At 42.9% G+C, this 17,038-nt stretch overlaps 1 protein-coding gene across 2 annotated transcripts in view; it reads right to left on the bottom strand.

Annotated features, from left to right (window-relative positions):
* FAM189A2 (family with sequence similarity 189 member A2) overlaps positions 1-2,587 on the bottom strand; it is a 25,588-nt gene extending 23,001 nt beyond the window's left edge. The window contains exon 1 of one of the 2 annotated variants that reach the window (XM_042877336.1): positions 2,406-2,587. In XM_042877336.1, the coding sequence (XP_042733270.1) occupies positions 2,406-2,411 (6 nt within the window). In that variant the 5' untranslated portion in view covers positions 2,412-2,587. Of the gene's footprint in view, positions 133-2,405 lie in introns of those variants that run through there. The other variant, XM_042877335.1, reaches the window with a different exon arrangement.
* Between the last annotated feature and the right edge of the window lie 14,451 nt (positions 2,588-17,038).

Raw genomic sequence — 17,038 nt, 5'->3', positions numbered from 1 at the left:
CGGCAGCGAGGGCTCGGCGGCCGCGGCGGGCAGCGAGCCCGGCGGCTGAGTCGCGGTGCTGGCTGCCGGCGACCCGGCGGCGAGCGCCGGGACGGGGCAGCAGGAGCCCGGCAACACCACCGGCAGCGACATGAGGGGCCGCCGCCGGCTGGGCCTCGCCTGCCCTCCGTCGCCCCTGTGCCAGCCCACCCGGGCGCCGACTTCCTGTGGCTCTGCCCTCCCCGCCCCGCCCGGGAGGTGCCGCTGGGGACGGGCCCTGCGGCGGCCCCGCCGCTCCCCGCCCCGGCGCAGGGGCTGGCGCCCGACGCCCCCCGGCCTCGCCCCGCCGCGCCCCTCCCCGTCCCCGCGGCCATCGCGGTGCCCCGGCCGCCCCTCAGCCCGCTTCCCTCTCGCGGCACCGCGCCCCTTCTCCTTTGGTCGTTGCTGTGCTGCGGTGGGTCCCGAGTTCTAAAATAACTGCTCCGGGAGGAGGCGGGAAGCCGCGGGTTGCCTTTCACGCTGCTGGCGGGCGTCCCGGCCCGAGGGGATCGAGCTGCTAAGTGAGCAGGGGGTGCCCAGGCCGCGGGACTCCCTGTGTCCCCTTTGTCCTCCCCTCCTGGGGTAGGAAGGGCTGCTGCGGTGGTGGCTTGTCCCTATGCTTGTCACTTGTTGAAATGTTCCAGGAAAGGAAGCTCAGGTGTTTAATTCAGCTATGAGTGCTGAATTTTCATCAGCGTGTGTGGTTTTGTACCTGCTGGGCTTGTCTGGACATGAACTGAAAAAGCAGAAGATCTCATACAAAAATAATAATAATAATAATAAATACAGCTTTTAGAACTGCAGGAAAATTAGCTGCGTTAAAGGCATTACTGTCTCACTCGACACATGCCACATATGTTGTAGCAGTGGGTAAGGTCTGACGCAAAGAAAGGAGAACCTTCAGTGTTGTAAGTAATGCTTTGGAATTAAATACTCTGTGCATTTCTGCTGACTTGCTGCATGAAGTTTCGGGATTTATAGGACTCCTTACCCAGAAGCATCTCTTGCCAGCCAAAGCCATCCTCTTGCATTAAAGACACCACAGACCAATTTATGTGCCAGGGTTTATGGACCAAGGGCCAGAGCAGCAGAATTTAATGCCCTAGTGGTTAGCAGGCTGCCCAAATACTGCTGCCATCTGTGCTGCATGATTATGCCCCCTAACTCAAGTAATTGATGAGTAAACTTGCAACTTCAGCCATCTCTGTGAGGCTAAAGGCTATTTGCTGCTCTCTTCATGGCTGTAAGATTTTGCCTTTCGTGTGGTTAAAACAGATTTACAGATACTGTAAATACGCTGAAAGATACCAAGCCCCTGGAAAATGAACGGCAGAATAGATGCCCCAGTGTTACATGTCAAATACACAAAGCAGAGCCAAAGTTAGAGTGCTGCGTCAGAAGTCATGTTTCAGCCCTATCCAGCTAACATCTTGCTTAGAAAAAATAAAAGTGGGATATCTGCACTTCATCTGGTGGATGGAATCTTCTAGGATCTTCCAAGCCTTGCCATTCTCTGACACTTTGAGCATAATTTTCTTTTTGCGTTTCTTAACTACAGGCTGAGAAAGGCACTTAGGACAAAAAGTTCTTTCTTTTGTCTAAAGCAGCAAGTTGTTATTTCGTGTCTCAAAAATGCAAACATACAAAGTTCTCATTCATCTGACAAGCTGAAGTTTCTCCGCCATTTGGATGTGCCTTTCTCTGTAGTCTTTTATTGTTGTCTTAAGCTGGGAAACGGGAAAGACCGTCTGGATCCTTTTCCGTCATGCTGCATGCTGCTCCATTTGCCTACAGTTCCAAAGAAGAGGACTGAACCAAAGCAGACACATTCTGCATGGTGGCCATATCTTTAACTCATTTCTGAAATATGGGGCAGTGTACGTAGCTGATTGCTGCAGCAGGTGGATCCAAACACTTCTGATAGGCGGGCAAGGGAGAGAGGAATGGGGTTCCCTCTGTTTGAAGGACTAGCTCAGTTCTACGGGACTTTTCCATGGGATCAGCCACTGACTGATGGTGTGCTCAGAGCGTGTCACTGCTGATCTGAATGAGGAAATGGGTGATACCTTTGAAGGAACTCTCAGTCAAAGACATCCATCCTCACTTGGGAGAGGGGTGTCCCAGCATCATGGCAGGACACAAGCTATCCAAAACATACCAGGAGTGTCACAGATGAGCCCTGCTTATACAGATAGTGGGTGGGCCAAACAGAGAGTGGATCACCCAGACTGAAGGCTCTAAATTAGCACACTTGTGGCAGACTGAACAAGGTATGCCTCAGAAAGAAAGCAGACCAAACAGATACTTATTTTCTGGAATCTCTGAGAAGTCATTCATCACACTGGTAATTAGGCTGGCTAATTATCCACATTCTCATTACTACTTACAATCATGCCAGTCTTTGAAAATATATGTATTGTGCTTCACAAGACACTAGGAGTCCTTTGTCCAAATACACCAAAACAGGGTGCTTTGCAAGCGCAGCCGGAGATCTGCAGCCCAACCTCATTCATTAAACAAAGAGAAAAGAAGTTCACTCTGTGAACAGAGTTATCTGCATCCATGAGTTGTAGCTGTAAGAGAAAGAAGAACAGAAAGAGAAAGAAGAACTTATTCCAGAACTGTGTGAGAAGTTGGGTCAGTTGAACCTTTGTGTTCTGATCTCTCCTTTTTCTGCTAACAGAGTCACCTTGATCCCTCTGTCGTGCACGCTCAAATAGCAGTGCTGTGCTAAAAATAGTTGGCAGCTTTTCTTTCTTGTCCCGGAGAGGACTCTGTTGTGTTCCTGTGCTCTGCAGAAGCTCTGGGGTATTCCTGCCACACACCCCTGATTTCCCGCTCACTTCATGTTGGGGGTTTCAGCACAGTACTGGAACTTCTTTCCTCTCACACCAACAAAGCATTTCAGTGTTCTTTGTCATCTGCACCTTCCATTTGTTTAATTCTTTCTTCAGGATAATGAGGCAGAACGTGACAAATGACAGCACAACTACAAGAATCGGAACACTTTGGGGACTTTTTCCTGTTCTATTTTTATGCATCCCAATATTGTTTGCTTGTATGATGCATCAGATGCAAACTTCTGCATCATCAGGACTTTTGTATTATGGAGAAAAAAAAAAAAAAAAAAAAAAGGTAATAAGCTTGAGGAAACATCAGGTCCTTATCAAAAGCACCATATCCAGGCTCTCACTGATTTCATTGCAGCTGCTGCTGCTGAAGTGATTTAGTACTAGGTGAGATACGATCTCTGTCCAAATATTTCTCTGAGCAATTGTCTCCAGAGAACAAATGTTATGCAGTGCCACAGTTCAGATGAGAAAGACACATTACTGCCATAAAATTAAGGACATTTTTAGGATTTATGTGAGAGCAGATGGATGTTCTGTGCTGAAAGAAATTCTAACAAGATATCAGTTATTGATTATTCTTAAGTACTGATAACCCTAAGCTGCACTAATTTGTTAATGACTGGTAAGGAAGATGTCTTGGCATTGTTTTATTGAGAGACTATTGTTCAAGCTTTATTTAACAGAGCAAAAATGCGTGTAGTTGTAGTTACTGCATGAGGAATGTTTTTCTCCTTTGTGAGGAAGTTCTGGCAGTCATACTGATGTAAGAGTGTCAAACGTCATGGATAATATTCACTATTTGTCTGTTCAGCATCCTAACTAGAGCCCACACTTAAGAAAACAAAAGCAAAGTTAAGATCCGGCTCCAAGGAGTTCACAGTGCAATACAGGTACCAGCAGTGAGTTTTTTTAACTAGTGGTTGTCAGAGTACAACGAAGAAAAGGTTATAGTGGAAATGTGTAATTCATGTGTATTTGATATAGCATGCAGAACTATCAATATGTGCAAAGTCAAAGGTACTTGTGACAGCCTTGAGATGTTTTATGAGCTCAAGTTGCCTTTGAAACTTTGGTGAGCTGGGCAATCAGTGAGCTGTTTTCATAGAGACCTGGAAAAAAAAGTTAACCTGGAAAATTGATTAATGGAGGGCTTCCTCCCTGCTGGGAACTTAAAAATATGAAGTTTTAAAATACTTTATATGGATTTTCTCAACTTAATTTAAGCATAGCATATGCATGGAATTTCTCATGTAGATGGAACAGAGTTTGTAGCAAATCCACATTTTGAAATAGCAGTAGATGAGGAATAATTGCTGGAAGGAAAACAGTCATTTTGTGAAGCACAGACTCGCATAAATACTAAACACATAGGGATAAAAACAAGGCATTTATTCTTCTGATTCCTCCAGTGGAGCAAGTAACCATCTCCTCCTGTTGATAATCACAGAATCACAGAATGTCCAGGGTTGGAAGGAACCTCAAGGATCATGAATCTCCAACCTCCCTGCCACAATGCAGGGCCACCAACCTTCACATACCAGACCAGGCTGCCCAAGGCCCCATCTAGTCTGGCCTTGAACGCATCTAGGGATGGGGCATCACAGCCTCTCTGGGCAGCCTGTTCCAGAACCTCACCACTCTCTCTGTAAAGAACTTCCCCCTGACATCCAACCTACATCTTCCCTCCCTCAACTTAAAACTATTTCCCCTTGTCCTGCTGTTATCAACCCTGTCTTCATAGGGGAAGTGCTCCAGTCCCCTGATCATCTTTGTATAATGTTTTAGTCTTCTTGTTCGGGAGAGCTGGACAAGGCCATTGGTACTGTTTGTGTTTGTCTGAGTGCTCTCTGTGTCTGTCTGCACTGTTGCTGGTCACATCTAAAGATATTGAAGAGTAAAAGATGGTTCACAGAAACAAAGGATAGAAAATAGTTTACAGAAGCAAATGTGCAGAGGCTGCTAAAAGAATGTGGGTTGCAACAAGCTGGGATTAGAACAGTGTGGGGTTGGAGGACAAAGATAAAAGTTTTGAGAACAGCTCGAGGACATTTGGTGAGTAAGTGATAAGATGTCCACAAGGCAAGTTAGAACTGGGTCGGGGGCTGCCCTTCCTGCAGGGTCAAGAGTTTACAGCAAGGAAGACTATGAGTCTCCACGAGGAAGATGATGATTCTTCATCCCACGACCACAGGAGGAGATCCCCATGAGAGGGACCACATGCTCATTGATTCTCAGAAATCTAATGAATGTGTATCCAAATTCCAGGAAACAATTCATTACGTATTAGTTCGGCCTATATCTGTACCACGCTTTTGCCCTACAGTGTGCAAATTAGGTGGGGCTGTCCCCCTTGCACCAGGGCATATGCGCATCACTAATAAATGTACCTGCTCTATATCCTTATTCAGGCTATGGGGTTTGATTTCCGCACACCACTATGCTCATGTGTTGAATGTACGTGTTCAGTTTACATATGCCTCCTGGGAACCTAGGCTCAGCCTCACTGTTGTTTGGACCTGGGGCCAGAGAGTTGCTGCAGCCTCACAACTGTTGGGTGCTGCATCCTTTCCAAATTGTTAATTTTAATTAAAGCATTACATTTTCAGGAAGCATGCCAGTTTTACAAAAGTCACTGTCACCTAGATCTGACAGCCTGAGCTGTAGATGGCCACCTATACAGATGTTCCATTTTGCAGACATGCTATATGTGGTGCTGCAAGTTAAAATGATCATTTTTGTATCATCTGCAAAACCAACTCCAGCAAACACCCACCTGCACACCAGGCACACTCCATTGCTTCCTGCTTCTGCTGTGTTTATGAAACAGGATGCAAGAATTTGTTGTGGATTCATCAACTGTGCCTGGCTGAGTGCAGCCTCACAATAAAGTAATGAAACAAGCGAAAGGGGAGTAGAAAAACTTATCCACACTTCTGGGGAGGGATGTGAAACATTCCCAGCATTATTTTTGAGCAGTGGTAGCATTGCAGAAGCTTCTTCCAGGATTAATCAGTAGCATGTGTATCCAAAAATTTGGACCCAGGCATAGCAGGGAAGGAAAAAAAAAGGAAGGATGCAAACAGGAGAGTTATGGTGTTCCTCTGTCATTTCAACACACTGTTAAGGATGCTTGTTTGATAAATTCCTTTGGAGATTTCATGCAGGTTGCCAATCTCAGTCATGCCTCAGCCCATCATTCAGTTCTCAGGTTTCCTTCTAGATTTCTCATTTATTTCCCAGAGCAGAAATCTCTACAGAGTCACCGGCACTTCTTGTGTTTTCAGAGCAGAGGCCGTGGCCTTGGAGTGCTGGAAGGCGGGCCTCATCCAGTGTCACACAGCCCTTCAGCTTCTTCCAGCACTGGAGGATAACTCAAAGTTGTGCCCCAGATCCGCTGTGACAGCTAGCAGCCAAGGGCTCCCAAGTGTCCCTCCAATAGATGCCTGTTGTTCGTATGGAGAGCACTGGGTACCCCAGCTCTATACACTTCACATGGTCAGTATCGCAAACTCCACCAGAGATCTTCCACGCAGAGCAAACAGCAAATGGACGTTTGCACCTGTGCTCCTTTGGACCTGTCACTTTCCATGACACAGGAATGTCTCAAAAATTGATGAGATTTTCACCTGGTCTTTGATGTACAGGTGATAAAGTCCTCAGTGGCCTGCTGGAGGCTTACATACAGTGCTCTGCCAAGGGCCTGTGTCTTGCAAGTCATGCTGGGAGCCATGCCATGGCAATGAGACAGCATGAGAAGGTTCCAAGAAGAAACCACAGAGGGGGTGGCAAAGGTAAGGCATTAGCACTTGAATTAAAGCAGTACAGCAGGTTTACCGGCTAGTGGATCGGTTCTACACTCCAAAAAATTCAGGAGGGCTCAGGCACTACACCGTCCATTAATGAGTACTTCTGGTTCAGATTATCTCATACAGAAAATGAGAGTGGTATATTATTTTTATAAAATGGGGTTTAGGTAAAAAATGCCCAGGAGCTGCAGAGCTCAGCACTGAACTGCATGTTTTCTGCTGCTTTGCAAAATCACCGTACATGGAGATACAGCAGATACCATTCCCACAGCTCTACAATGATTCTCCAAGACTCCTCCACCATTACTACCATTTTCTCTTTAATTCCCAAAGCCTGTCTTTAAAATGAGTCAGTTCTGGTATTCTGTACAAGATCGCCATCTCTTAGCGATACTATACTAATGCAAAACTAATAATTGCACTTAGCTAGTTTTAATTTTATCTATATATTACATCCATTTTGCTAAGTTTCAAATACTTTTGTTAAGCTCTTTCATACCCAGCTGAAGACAATTTGTTGGCATTAAAACTTTCATATTAATGCGATATGTTCTAAGGTGTGGGACTCTGAATTTCAGCACTACAACTCTAACTCTGGAATAGTTAAGTACTGCATATGTATATATGTATATATACATGTGTGAATGTATAGCTTGGTAGTGCAACAAGAAAGCAAAAATGAGGGGTAATAAGAAGTAAATGATAAATAAATGATAGTTATAATTATCAGCTCTTTTGTGTGATTTCTCCAACCACGGCCCTTGCATCATTCAGTCCATGGATTGTTCTCACTTAGTTTGTAATCGTTCAGATATTTTTTTCTAGTAACCAGTGCATGGCCCTTGTCCTGGTTAACAAGTAGTTGGAAGACAAGCGTTTGTTTACTTTTTATAATTTCAGACAAAACACTCAAGTGAGCCCTAAAGACCTTAATTATCTCTGGAAATTTAGAGAGGAATATATTGAGAGCTTCTTGATCACGTTGCTATGTCTTGACACACGTAAAGCAATAGACTTTCTAAGAAGATTTGTAGCATGGGTCAGACACAAAATTAAGTCTTGACATGAAGTTACTCTCTCTTCTTCCCTTGATGGAAAAGTTAAAGAAAATAATTTGGGATGATTCCATCATTTCTGTTTTCTTTCCCTGTAAAAAAATGGGGGTTGCTCATAGAAGACTAGTTGGCCTTTGAAGTGGGTGAAAAAACAGAACAAAAAGCTGACCCATTTCTCCTAACCCACTCCTGAGTTTGGAATCTGGTCTATAAACAGTCCTATCCTTATGTGGCTTCATTTTGCACAGCCAAGTTTTCAGGCTCTCTCAGAGGTTTTTTTATGGTAAAACGTAATGCAGAAAATGCACTGCTCCTTCACAGTCTTAATGCTTAAAGGGAAGCTTAAAGGGAAAAATGTTTAGCATTCACATTCCCTGGAGCCTCAAGGTATCTGAACTGTGGAAGAATGTTCCCGCATTCTACAGGGCATAGACAATTCATATATTACAGATATATCTTTGACTGCTTTTGGCTACCATGAATCTCTGTTGGCATCCACAGAGTAGAATGTGGTCTTGGAATAGATCATACATGTTGCTTTCCTTCTGCCCACATTTCATGCTGTAGACAAAAAATGGATCTTTTCATTGTCTTATTTTATTGAGTTTTGTGATAGTTAAAAGTTACAATTTGTGATTTGTCTCTGATGGAATCCAACTATGTTTTTGACTCTTGGGCAGCATTTCCTCTGTTTCATTTGTTCTTGTGCTCTTTGACATATATCCATACACTATTACCACAAAAATACAATGGAATTTCACTTATTTAAGCAGTGTTAAATTTGCTATATTATTTCTGTAGGTCACGTATGCATTCTGGAGGCATGCCAACCTTATTTAATTGCAGGGAATGGGGTTCAGTGCAGGAACATTCCAATCAGATCCTGTCTGTCAGCCCAGCTGTGCTCAGCTCAGGAAAAGCAGTAGCATCCTTGCAGGTATTGAAATGAGTAGTACTATGGGCTTCAGAACACAAGATTTGTGCAGTCAGCTCTTTAATTTCTTTTCATACTTGGTATCCTTTGCTGTAATCAATGTCCAAATTAGAAAATCTAAATCCATTCAGAGTATATGTTACGTATTTCTTATTTTCATTTTTATATCACCAAAATGTCAGAATTTGAACAACAAAAAAAAAGCCAAAAAAGCCAAAAAAACCCACAACGGAATGAGAAATATCAGTTAATGAACTGGAATGTGGCAAATATTCCAAGATATAAAATAACTGACTTGAGACAACTTGGCTTTGTTTTGCCATACTGCCTGACTCTCTCTCCATGTCTCTGCTAGGTAGGCTCTTGCATTTTAGACGAAGGCCGACTTTTAGCTATCCGAAAAATTCCTTTTACCTATGTGAGCTGATATTTCTCTATATTAAGCAATATAGGTAAGCACAGACAACTACTACATGTAGAAGATAGTGTTGAATCCTGAGATAATTATCTGAGAGGAGTCACAAGCAGAAATGTAAACTGTATGGATGCAGAGATTTCTCTCAAACAACTTTTTTTTCCCTTTTTTTTTTTTTTTTGCTGTGAGGCTCTAACCACATACCTTTTTCTTCAGGCATGTGTAGGCTATCCACTAGAGACTGAGATAAGATTGGATATAAGCCAATAGAGTATGCTTCTCATCCTCCTCCATTTGCCTGTCTGTCACTGAAAGTTGTACAGAAGTGGAAGATGCTGCTTTGTTCTCCCTTCTTCAACGTATGCACTTTCCCAGGTAACGTGCAGTTAGTGTCTGATAGATTGCACAAGTTGCAGTAGAGGGAACAGCATAGGAATGCATATTTAAGTTCTGATATTAGCAGCATCTATGAAAGGATTCCAAATCTTCCTAGATCCCACATACAACTCATTTACTTATGCTAACAAGACTGATTAACAAATGATAAATAATCTGAAATCAAATTAGCACTGAAATCCAGAGGCCTCTGCTTTTGCAGAGCTATTAAAACATGCAGGGAAAAAGAGCTCCACTTGCTTTTCAAGACAGTGGAATTTTTATTTTCTGTTTTAATAAGTGGACATACTATCTCACGGACAAAACTGAGACTTCCTTTTAAAAGTTTCTGGGTCTTCTTGCTTGTTGTTTTTTTTTGTTTGTTTAATAAGCGAGAAAGTGGTTTGTGGATTTTCAGCATTTAAAAGCAAATTCAGTTTGTCTGAAATGACATTATCACAGGAAAGCCAAAAGCAACATCACAGCCACCTCCAAACAATTTCTGACTACAAGCTGCACCTCCGGGTCCAGTTACGCAGGTAGCTTGTTCAGGCAGACATAGAAAGTTCACGGAAAGTGCCAAGCTTAAGTTATCACAGTGGTTAGCATTGACTTGGTGGTTTTTTTTTTTGTTGTTGTTGTTTTTTGTTTTGTTTTGTTTTGTTTTGTTTTTTGAAAGCTCATTACGTAAAATATTCCCATGCCCCACAAAACTGTTCAGTCAAAAGAAAGACAAAATTCAGTCAGAGGGAGTTAAATTCTGCTCCGTATTGTTAATTTTTTATCTCCTTATTGTTTTATCCCCTAATACATATGTGCCTCTTTTTCCTATTCAAATATTTTGCAGTAGTTTAGATGCATATTCTGATGGAATGCAACTGACGTGAAAGTTAACTCCATAATATCTTGACTGCATCTCAAGAATTAACAGTGTTATTTCAGTCTTCTTTTGGTGTATGTATTGCTGTCACTGAGGAAAGCAGAAACAACTCTTAAAGCATTCATGTTCTGCTTTAGCTTTAGAAAATGTCTGGAAGTCATTGTGGATGCTTATAAAACTTGAAGGTGAGGTTAATTACATGGTAGTAAAGTAACTTGATCCCCGCAGAATTATTTGCAAGATCACTGGGTAAGGCATGTTAGCATGGTCCATAACTGGATTTCCAATTATTTGTTTAAAAGTAGAATGAAAGATGTTTCTAGCCCCTCAGCTTGCATTCCAATCAGCTATTGGTCTTGGGTCTGAGAAATAAGCAGAATGTCAGAGTAGGGTGTAGATGTGACTCTCATTATAAATTAATGGAGAAGTCCAGAATACCAACACACATACACACATACCCCTCATCTATTAATAATTCTTCCCCATTATTTTTATTCAAAGCTTTTCTTGATTGCACAATAAGGTAACCCTCTCAGTTCCTTATGCAGAGTGGACAAGTACTCTTTTGTGTTCTGTACTTTGTGTGGATTAGAGTTGGTGTAAAAGGGTTGGATAGGTTATTGAAATCAAATCACTGATTAGAAAGACTTCTCATAGAATCATAGAATCCTTAGAGTTGGAAGAGATCTTTAAAGTTCATCTAGTCCAACTCCACTGCAGTGAGCAGGAGTACCCACAGCTAGATTAAGTTGTTCAGAGCATGGTTCAGCCTGACCTTGAGTGTCTTCAGGGTTGGTGCTTCCACCACTTGTCTAAGCAAACTGTTCCAGTGTATCAGCACCGGCTGTAAAAGACTTTTTCCTTATATCCAACCTAAATCTCCCCTCTTTAAGTTTGAAATAGTTTCTGTCCTATCACCACAGATCCTGCTGAAGAGTCTGTCCACTTCTTTCCTGTAGCTCCCCTTCAGATATTGAAAGGCTGCTATCTGGTCACCTCAGAGCCTTCTCTTCTGCAGACTGAACAGCCCCAGCTCTCTCTGTTTGTCCTCATAGGAGAGGTGTTCCATCCCTTGGATGATTTCTGTGGCCCTACTTTGGACATGCTCCAATAGGTCTGTATCTCTCCTGTATCAAGGACTCCACATATGGGCGCAGTACTCCAGGTGAGGCACGACCAGTGCAGAGTAGAGGGACAGGATCACTTCCCCCGCTCTGCTGACCACACATTTTTGATGCAGAATACAGTTTGCTTTCTGGGCTCAAGGCACATTGCTGGCTCATGTCCAGCTTCCATCCACCAGTACCCTCAGATCCTTTTCGGCAGGGCTGTGCTCAGTCCTTTCATCCTCAACTCACATTGGTAGTGGGAGTTGCCATGACTCCCACTGGTGCAAGACAGATGCAAGACCTTGCACTTGGATTTGTTGAACCTCATGAGGTTCTCCGGGGACCACTGCTCAAGCCTGTCTAGGTCCCTCTGGGTAGCATACTATCCCCCGGGCATGTTGACCTCATCGTGCAGCTTGGTATGATCCATAAACTTGCTCAGGGTGCACTCAACCCCACTGTCAGTGTCAATGATGAACATATGTAAGAGTATCAGTCTCAGCTCTGACCCCTGGGGGGCACTGCTCGTCACTGATCTCCATCTAGACATTGAGCCATTGATCACCACTCTCTGGGTTCAATTCTGCAGCCGGTTCTTTGCCCATAGAACAGTCCACCCATCAAATCCATATATTTCCAATTTGGAGAGAAGGATTTGTGAGGTACTGTGTCAAAGGCAGGTTACTGAAGTCCAGATAGATGACATTAGTGGTTATTCCCTTGTCCATTGATGCACTAACACCATCATGGAAAGCCATTAGGTTGCTCTTGATGAAGCAATATTTGTTCTCCAATATCACTTCCCTGTATTCCATGTGCCTTAGCATAGCTTCCAGAAGAATCTGCTCCATGAACTTTCCTGCACAAGAGTGAGACTGACAGGTTGGTTGTTCTCTGAGTCATCCTTTCTATCCTTCAGGAAGAAGTTTAAGATGAAGTTTTGTGCACAGAGGTGGTAACGCTCTGGAACAGGTTGCCCAAGGAGGTCACCTCAGGATTGCCCCATCCCTGGAGGCATTCAAGGCCAGGCTAGATGTGGCTCTGGGCAGCCTGGTCTGGTGGTTAGTGACCCTGCACGTAGCAGGGCGTTGAAACTAGATGAGCATTGTGGTCCTTTTCAGCCCGGGCCATTCTATGATGCTATGATTCCATCCTTATTAAAAACGGATGTTGTGTTGTGTTGCCATTTTTCCAGTCACCAGGGATTTCACCTGACTGCCACAACTTTTCAAATATTTTCTCCTGGATGATCATCTAAATTCCATTAAATTGTCTGTAAGATTTTGTCTGTGAATATTTAATTATTTTAGCAGACCATTCTGTCTTTCTTCAGTACCATTACTCTCTGGTTGATATGGTAGATGGGGGGTCCATCACAGCCCTTTTGTCCATGTACTTATTTATTTTTAGTATGGAATCCATTATCTGATTGTGTTTCTTGAGACAATGGGAGTGTAGAAAAAACATTATTTAAATCCTATTACTGGGGGCAGTGCTGTGTAACTCCATCCAGGGTATGCATTTTCCCCAAGCTCTTACTATCAATCAGAATATGCTGCTGTCACTTGTTAGTTCTCTGCATGGGGCCTACATGATCTATCTATGAGGTTTCTCATAATGTTTTCCCTTTTGTTATGTCAGCATATTGGTGGCCCTTGGCGATGCCCCAAACCATAGGTTAGCAAAATTGGCACAATTATACCAAACTGTTATTGTAGTAGGAGCTTGTGACAGTGGTTTGTCTGCGCATTGGAACAGATCCAAACTCCCATCACATTCTGACCATTTGTGTAACTCTCTAACCATTTGTCACAGGCTTGTTGGACTATACTAATTTTAGTTACATTAATAGTGTCACAGCCAAGATGGAATTTTACTTAAATTTACGCCAATTTAGAAACTTCTAATTACTGATTCTGACAACGAGAGGTAAAGAACCAATTCAACAAGAAGTTAGGAAACACACCTCATCTTCACCTTGGATATTTCTGGGTACTTCTACTGGTCTCCCATCCCCTTGCTGAATGCTGCATTACTTCCCTTGGATATGATAGAGCAGTGGGAGGCTGAGGTCAGTCTATTGGTGTGCTTTGCCTTTGCAGCTCCTTGTTTCCTATTTGGATGCTCTCGCTCATACTTCTGCACAGACTGCAGCCCCCTTAGGAGTGTATCACCTTCTTTGTCTTCTGTGGTGCTGTCCTGCTCAGATGGCTCTGCCCTGTGACTGGCTCTGGTGTCTCTTTAGTCCAGCCTGGCTCAGGCATCTCTTTGCTTTGCCCCTGCTCAGGAACCTACTCGCCTCTCTCTTGTCTTTCATAGAATCATAGAATCACCAAGGGTGGAAAAGACCTAAAAGATCATCCAGTCCAACCGTTCACCTATTCCCAATAGCTCCCACTAAACCATGTCCCTCAACACAACATCCAGCCTTTCCTTGAACACCCCCAGGCTCGGTGACTCCACCACCTCCCTGGGCAGTCCATTCCAGTGCCTGACCACCCTTTCTGAAAAGTAATACTTCCTCATGTCCAGCCTGAATCTCCCCTGCCGTAGCTTTTGTGCCTCTTTGCTTTTTGACCCTCTTTGCTTGAGGGTCTTCTGTTTTCCTTGACATCTCTTTCCCACAGTAGCTACAACCCTTTCTTAAATATACCTCTCAGAGGTACCATATTCTTTTTCATAGTTTGCTACATTGCTACGGGGCTGTCTTGGGACAAGCTGGTCCCAGCTATGACCAGCACAGGACAGTCTCTAACCTTCTCCTGAACAAGTCACTTCTGCAGTCCCTCATGCACTACCAAAGCCCTGCCAATTATGCCCAATGCTTTTAGTTGCCCCTTCCCATTCAGCTTCAGGGGTATGTTGTTGATCATGGGCAGAAACATGTCTTATTTGGTTACTTAAAGCTATTTGTAAATCTTTCCCTCTGGAATAGTCCCCATACATTCTTTCTATCCATTTGCAGCCCAGTTGTGTATCCATGGGATGCCCCTTGCCCATATTGGCATAAGAACCTATGTAGACTGTGCTAGCACTGATTGTCTATTGAGCTCTTACTGAAGAAGAAACTGCCACTATTTTACACGTCCATCAGTGCAAACTTAATCTCCCTGTCCCACAGGCTGGAATCTGTAACTGTGGGGACAATGGGTTGGTTGTGGAGCATCTTACAGATCAGAAAGCATTCAAGGCATTCCTAGTCCCTCTGTTTCTTTGTTTGCTTTTAATTTTTATTTTAAATTAAGTAGACTAGAGTACTCACTGATGCCATCCATGGTTACTTGATGATGGATGTGTAGAGCTCATCTTTGTACTGCAATTGTGAAAGTTATTTCTAAAGGAGATTTTTTCCTGATAATAAAGATGCTAAAAATAATAATGAAAAGTGTCAGTACACATAATTTGACAAAGCAATTCTAAGTTTTTATATTTGTGTTTAGAAGGTTTGTGCAGGATGCTAACCATTTTCAAGTTTCACAGTGCTGCCACTGCCAGAATTTATTTAGCTTTAACCAAAAGGTATGTCACTGCTTTGCCATTCACTCCTATTACTGAATCCTTGCTTCCTGCAAGAGGGGCTCTCCCTTCACATATGTTCTTATGGATCATAGCTTCAGCATCTATTAAGAAGGTAACGGAAAGCCTGTTGCTGATCGACATGTCCAGACTCAGCCAGCAGAGGGCTGTTAGGATGGCCACCAGTCCTGCAGCTGGACCTGGCCCAGCTCTGGTGCGACAGGCTGGGGCTGGGACAGGTGCTTCCTGTGTTTCCAGTGTTTGGATTTCAGGTTGTGGGTTTGGTCTATCACATGATGGTAACACAAGGAGCAGCTGCTGTAGTACAGCTGGCCACTGGCACCCACAGCTGCCATGCTCAGCAGTGCAGCATGTCAGCATCTGGGGCAGCCCCTTCTGCCATGGGACAGAGTCCATCTTGCTGCTGTTGGCTATTCTGGGCAGGCTGTCTGCTACACACGTGTTCCTCATTCTTATGGATCATAGTTTCAGCATCTATTATGTATGACTGACTGACAATCGGCTTTCCAGTAAGGAAACTAAACAACCAACCACCTAAAACAAAGCAATATACAAGGCAGTTGAGATAATGCTTGGGAAGGTTACATCTTAATAGCATGATTACCAGAAAAGCTGAGAATTATTTCTGCTTTACAGTGGAATGTGGAGGCAGGCTATTTCATTAACGATTCTGCCTTTTCTCCCCTTTTATCTGAAGGACCTTTCTTCTGATTTGATAACCTGGTTTCTACAATATAGCCAAGAAACTGTAAAAAATGTTCACCCAGTTTTGAAACCTTTGTCTGAGGCCATGGTGATCTGTGCCTGACCTGTAAATCTGACTACTGCCTGAATGAAGTAATCAACAGCTGTATTACCAATAGCCCTAATAAGTTTTTCCTGAGTAAGAGTTAGGATTTTGTATTGTTTCCTTACATGGAGTTTCAAAATACGTCTTGGATGCGGCTGGAATTCTCATGTGTAAGGAAAGTGAATGTTGATACAACATCTCTTTTCTTACTCCTCTTATTAAATTATCCGGTGGCAAGCATGATCAAGAATGTTCTCAAAAAAGTATTCTTTGTGCTAGGACGTCTTTTTTGCTTAACAGTAACACAAGCAGAAAGGCACTACAAGCTACTTGCAGGAGAGAGTGGCTACCACCACTCCAGATAAGGATGACTTCGTGCAATCTTGCATGGCACTAGTGATTTGAGAAAAATATACTTCTCATCTGCAAAAGCTGTGATTTATTCTGACATACTTAACTACCTGCAGTGAAACGATGACCTGAAAGCAGTAATTCTCTGCCACGAGAGACACCTGGGTTCAATTTCCTCCTTGGCAAATACGCGCTCAAATTTCATTTCCAGTTTTGGCTAGCAAAATAATATGGACATATGTTCTAGAATGTGCTGTAGCTGCACTGACTTCAGTATGCTAAGAATATGTGCTCAAAATCTTTGTTCTGCTGGATTCCTTACTTTTTGCTCTCTGCTTCACGAAGCTGCCTGTTCATTCTGAAGAGGAGGTATTAGTTATATCTTTTCACTTTCACTTTGCAAAAAATGTAGAAAAGGGATTTCCCTTCCACCCAACAAGATGATCCCATTCAACATATGCACTCACTGGCACTTATGTGGATCCTTTTCTTTCCTCTGTACTTTACTTCTGATTTTACTTTACTACCTTTTAGGTGCAATATGTAGAATCTTATTTCTGTTGGTAGTTCTTTAATGCATTTTTAATGTCATTGTTTCAACCGACATGAAAATCTAAGTTTACTAATTGAAAGTGCATACACACTGATGTTTTTGCTTTCAAACTCATTCTAATTTCTAATCATACCATCCGTTTTCCTTTCAAAAGAAGGAATCGTTGGTCAATTTTTTGGCAGCTTTAGAACAGCCAGCATCTATTTCTTTCAGGAAAAAAAGAAAAGAAGTTACATAACATAGTTTATTCTAACCATGTACCTTTGTTGCTTGGTGTTACTCTTTACATGTCAGCAGAAGAAAGGTGACTGGCTTCTAAAAATCATTAGACACTTTTTTTTTCTTCTTTTTTTTTTTTTTTTT

The sequence above is a fragment of the Lagopus leucura genome, unplaced genomic scaffold, assembly GCF_019238085.1.
Source record: "Lagopus leucura isolate 7727_CA_CO unplaced genomic scaffold, USGS_WTPT01 Super-Scaffold_100018, whole genome shotgun sequence".
Taxonomy (NCBI): Eukaryota; Metazoa; Chordata; class Aves; order Galliformes; family Phasianidae; genus Lagopus; species Lagopus leucura.
This window is presented reverse-complemented; position numbering and strand designations above follow the sequence as displayed.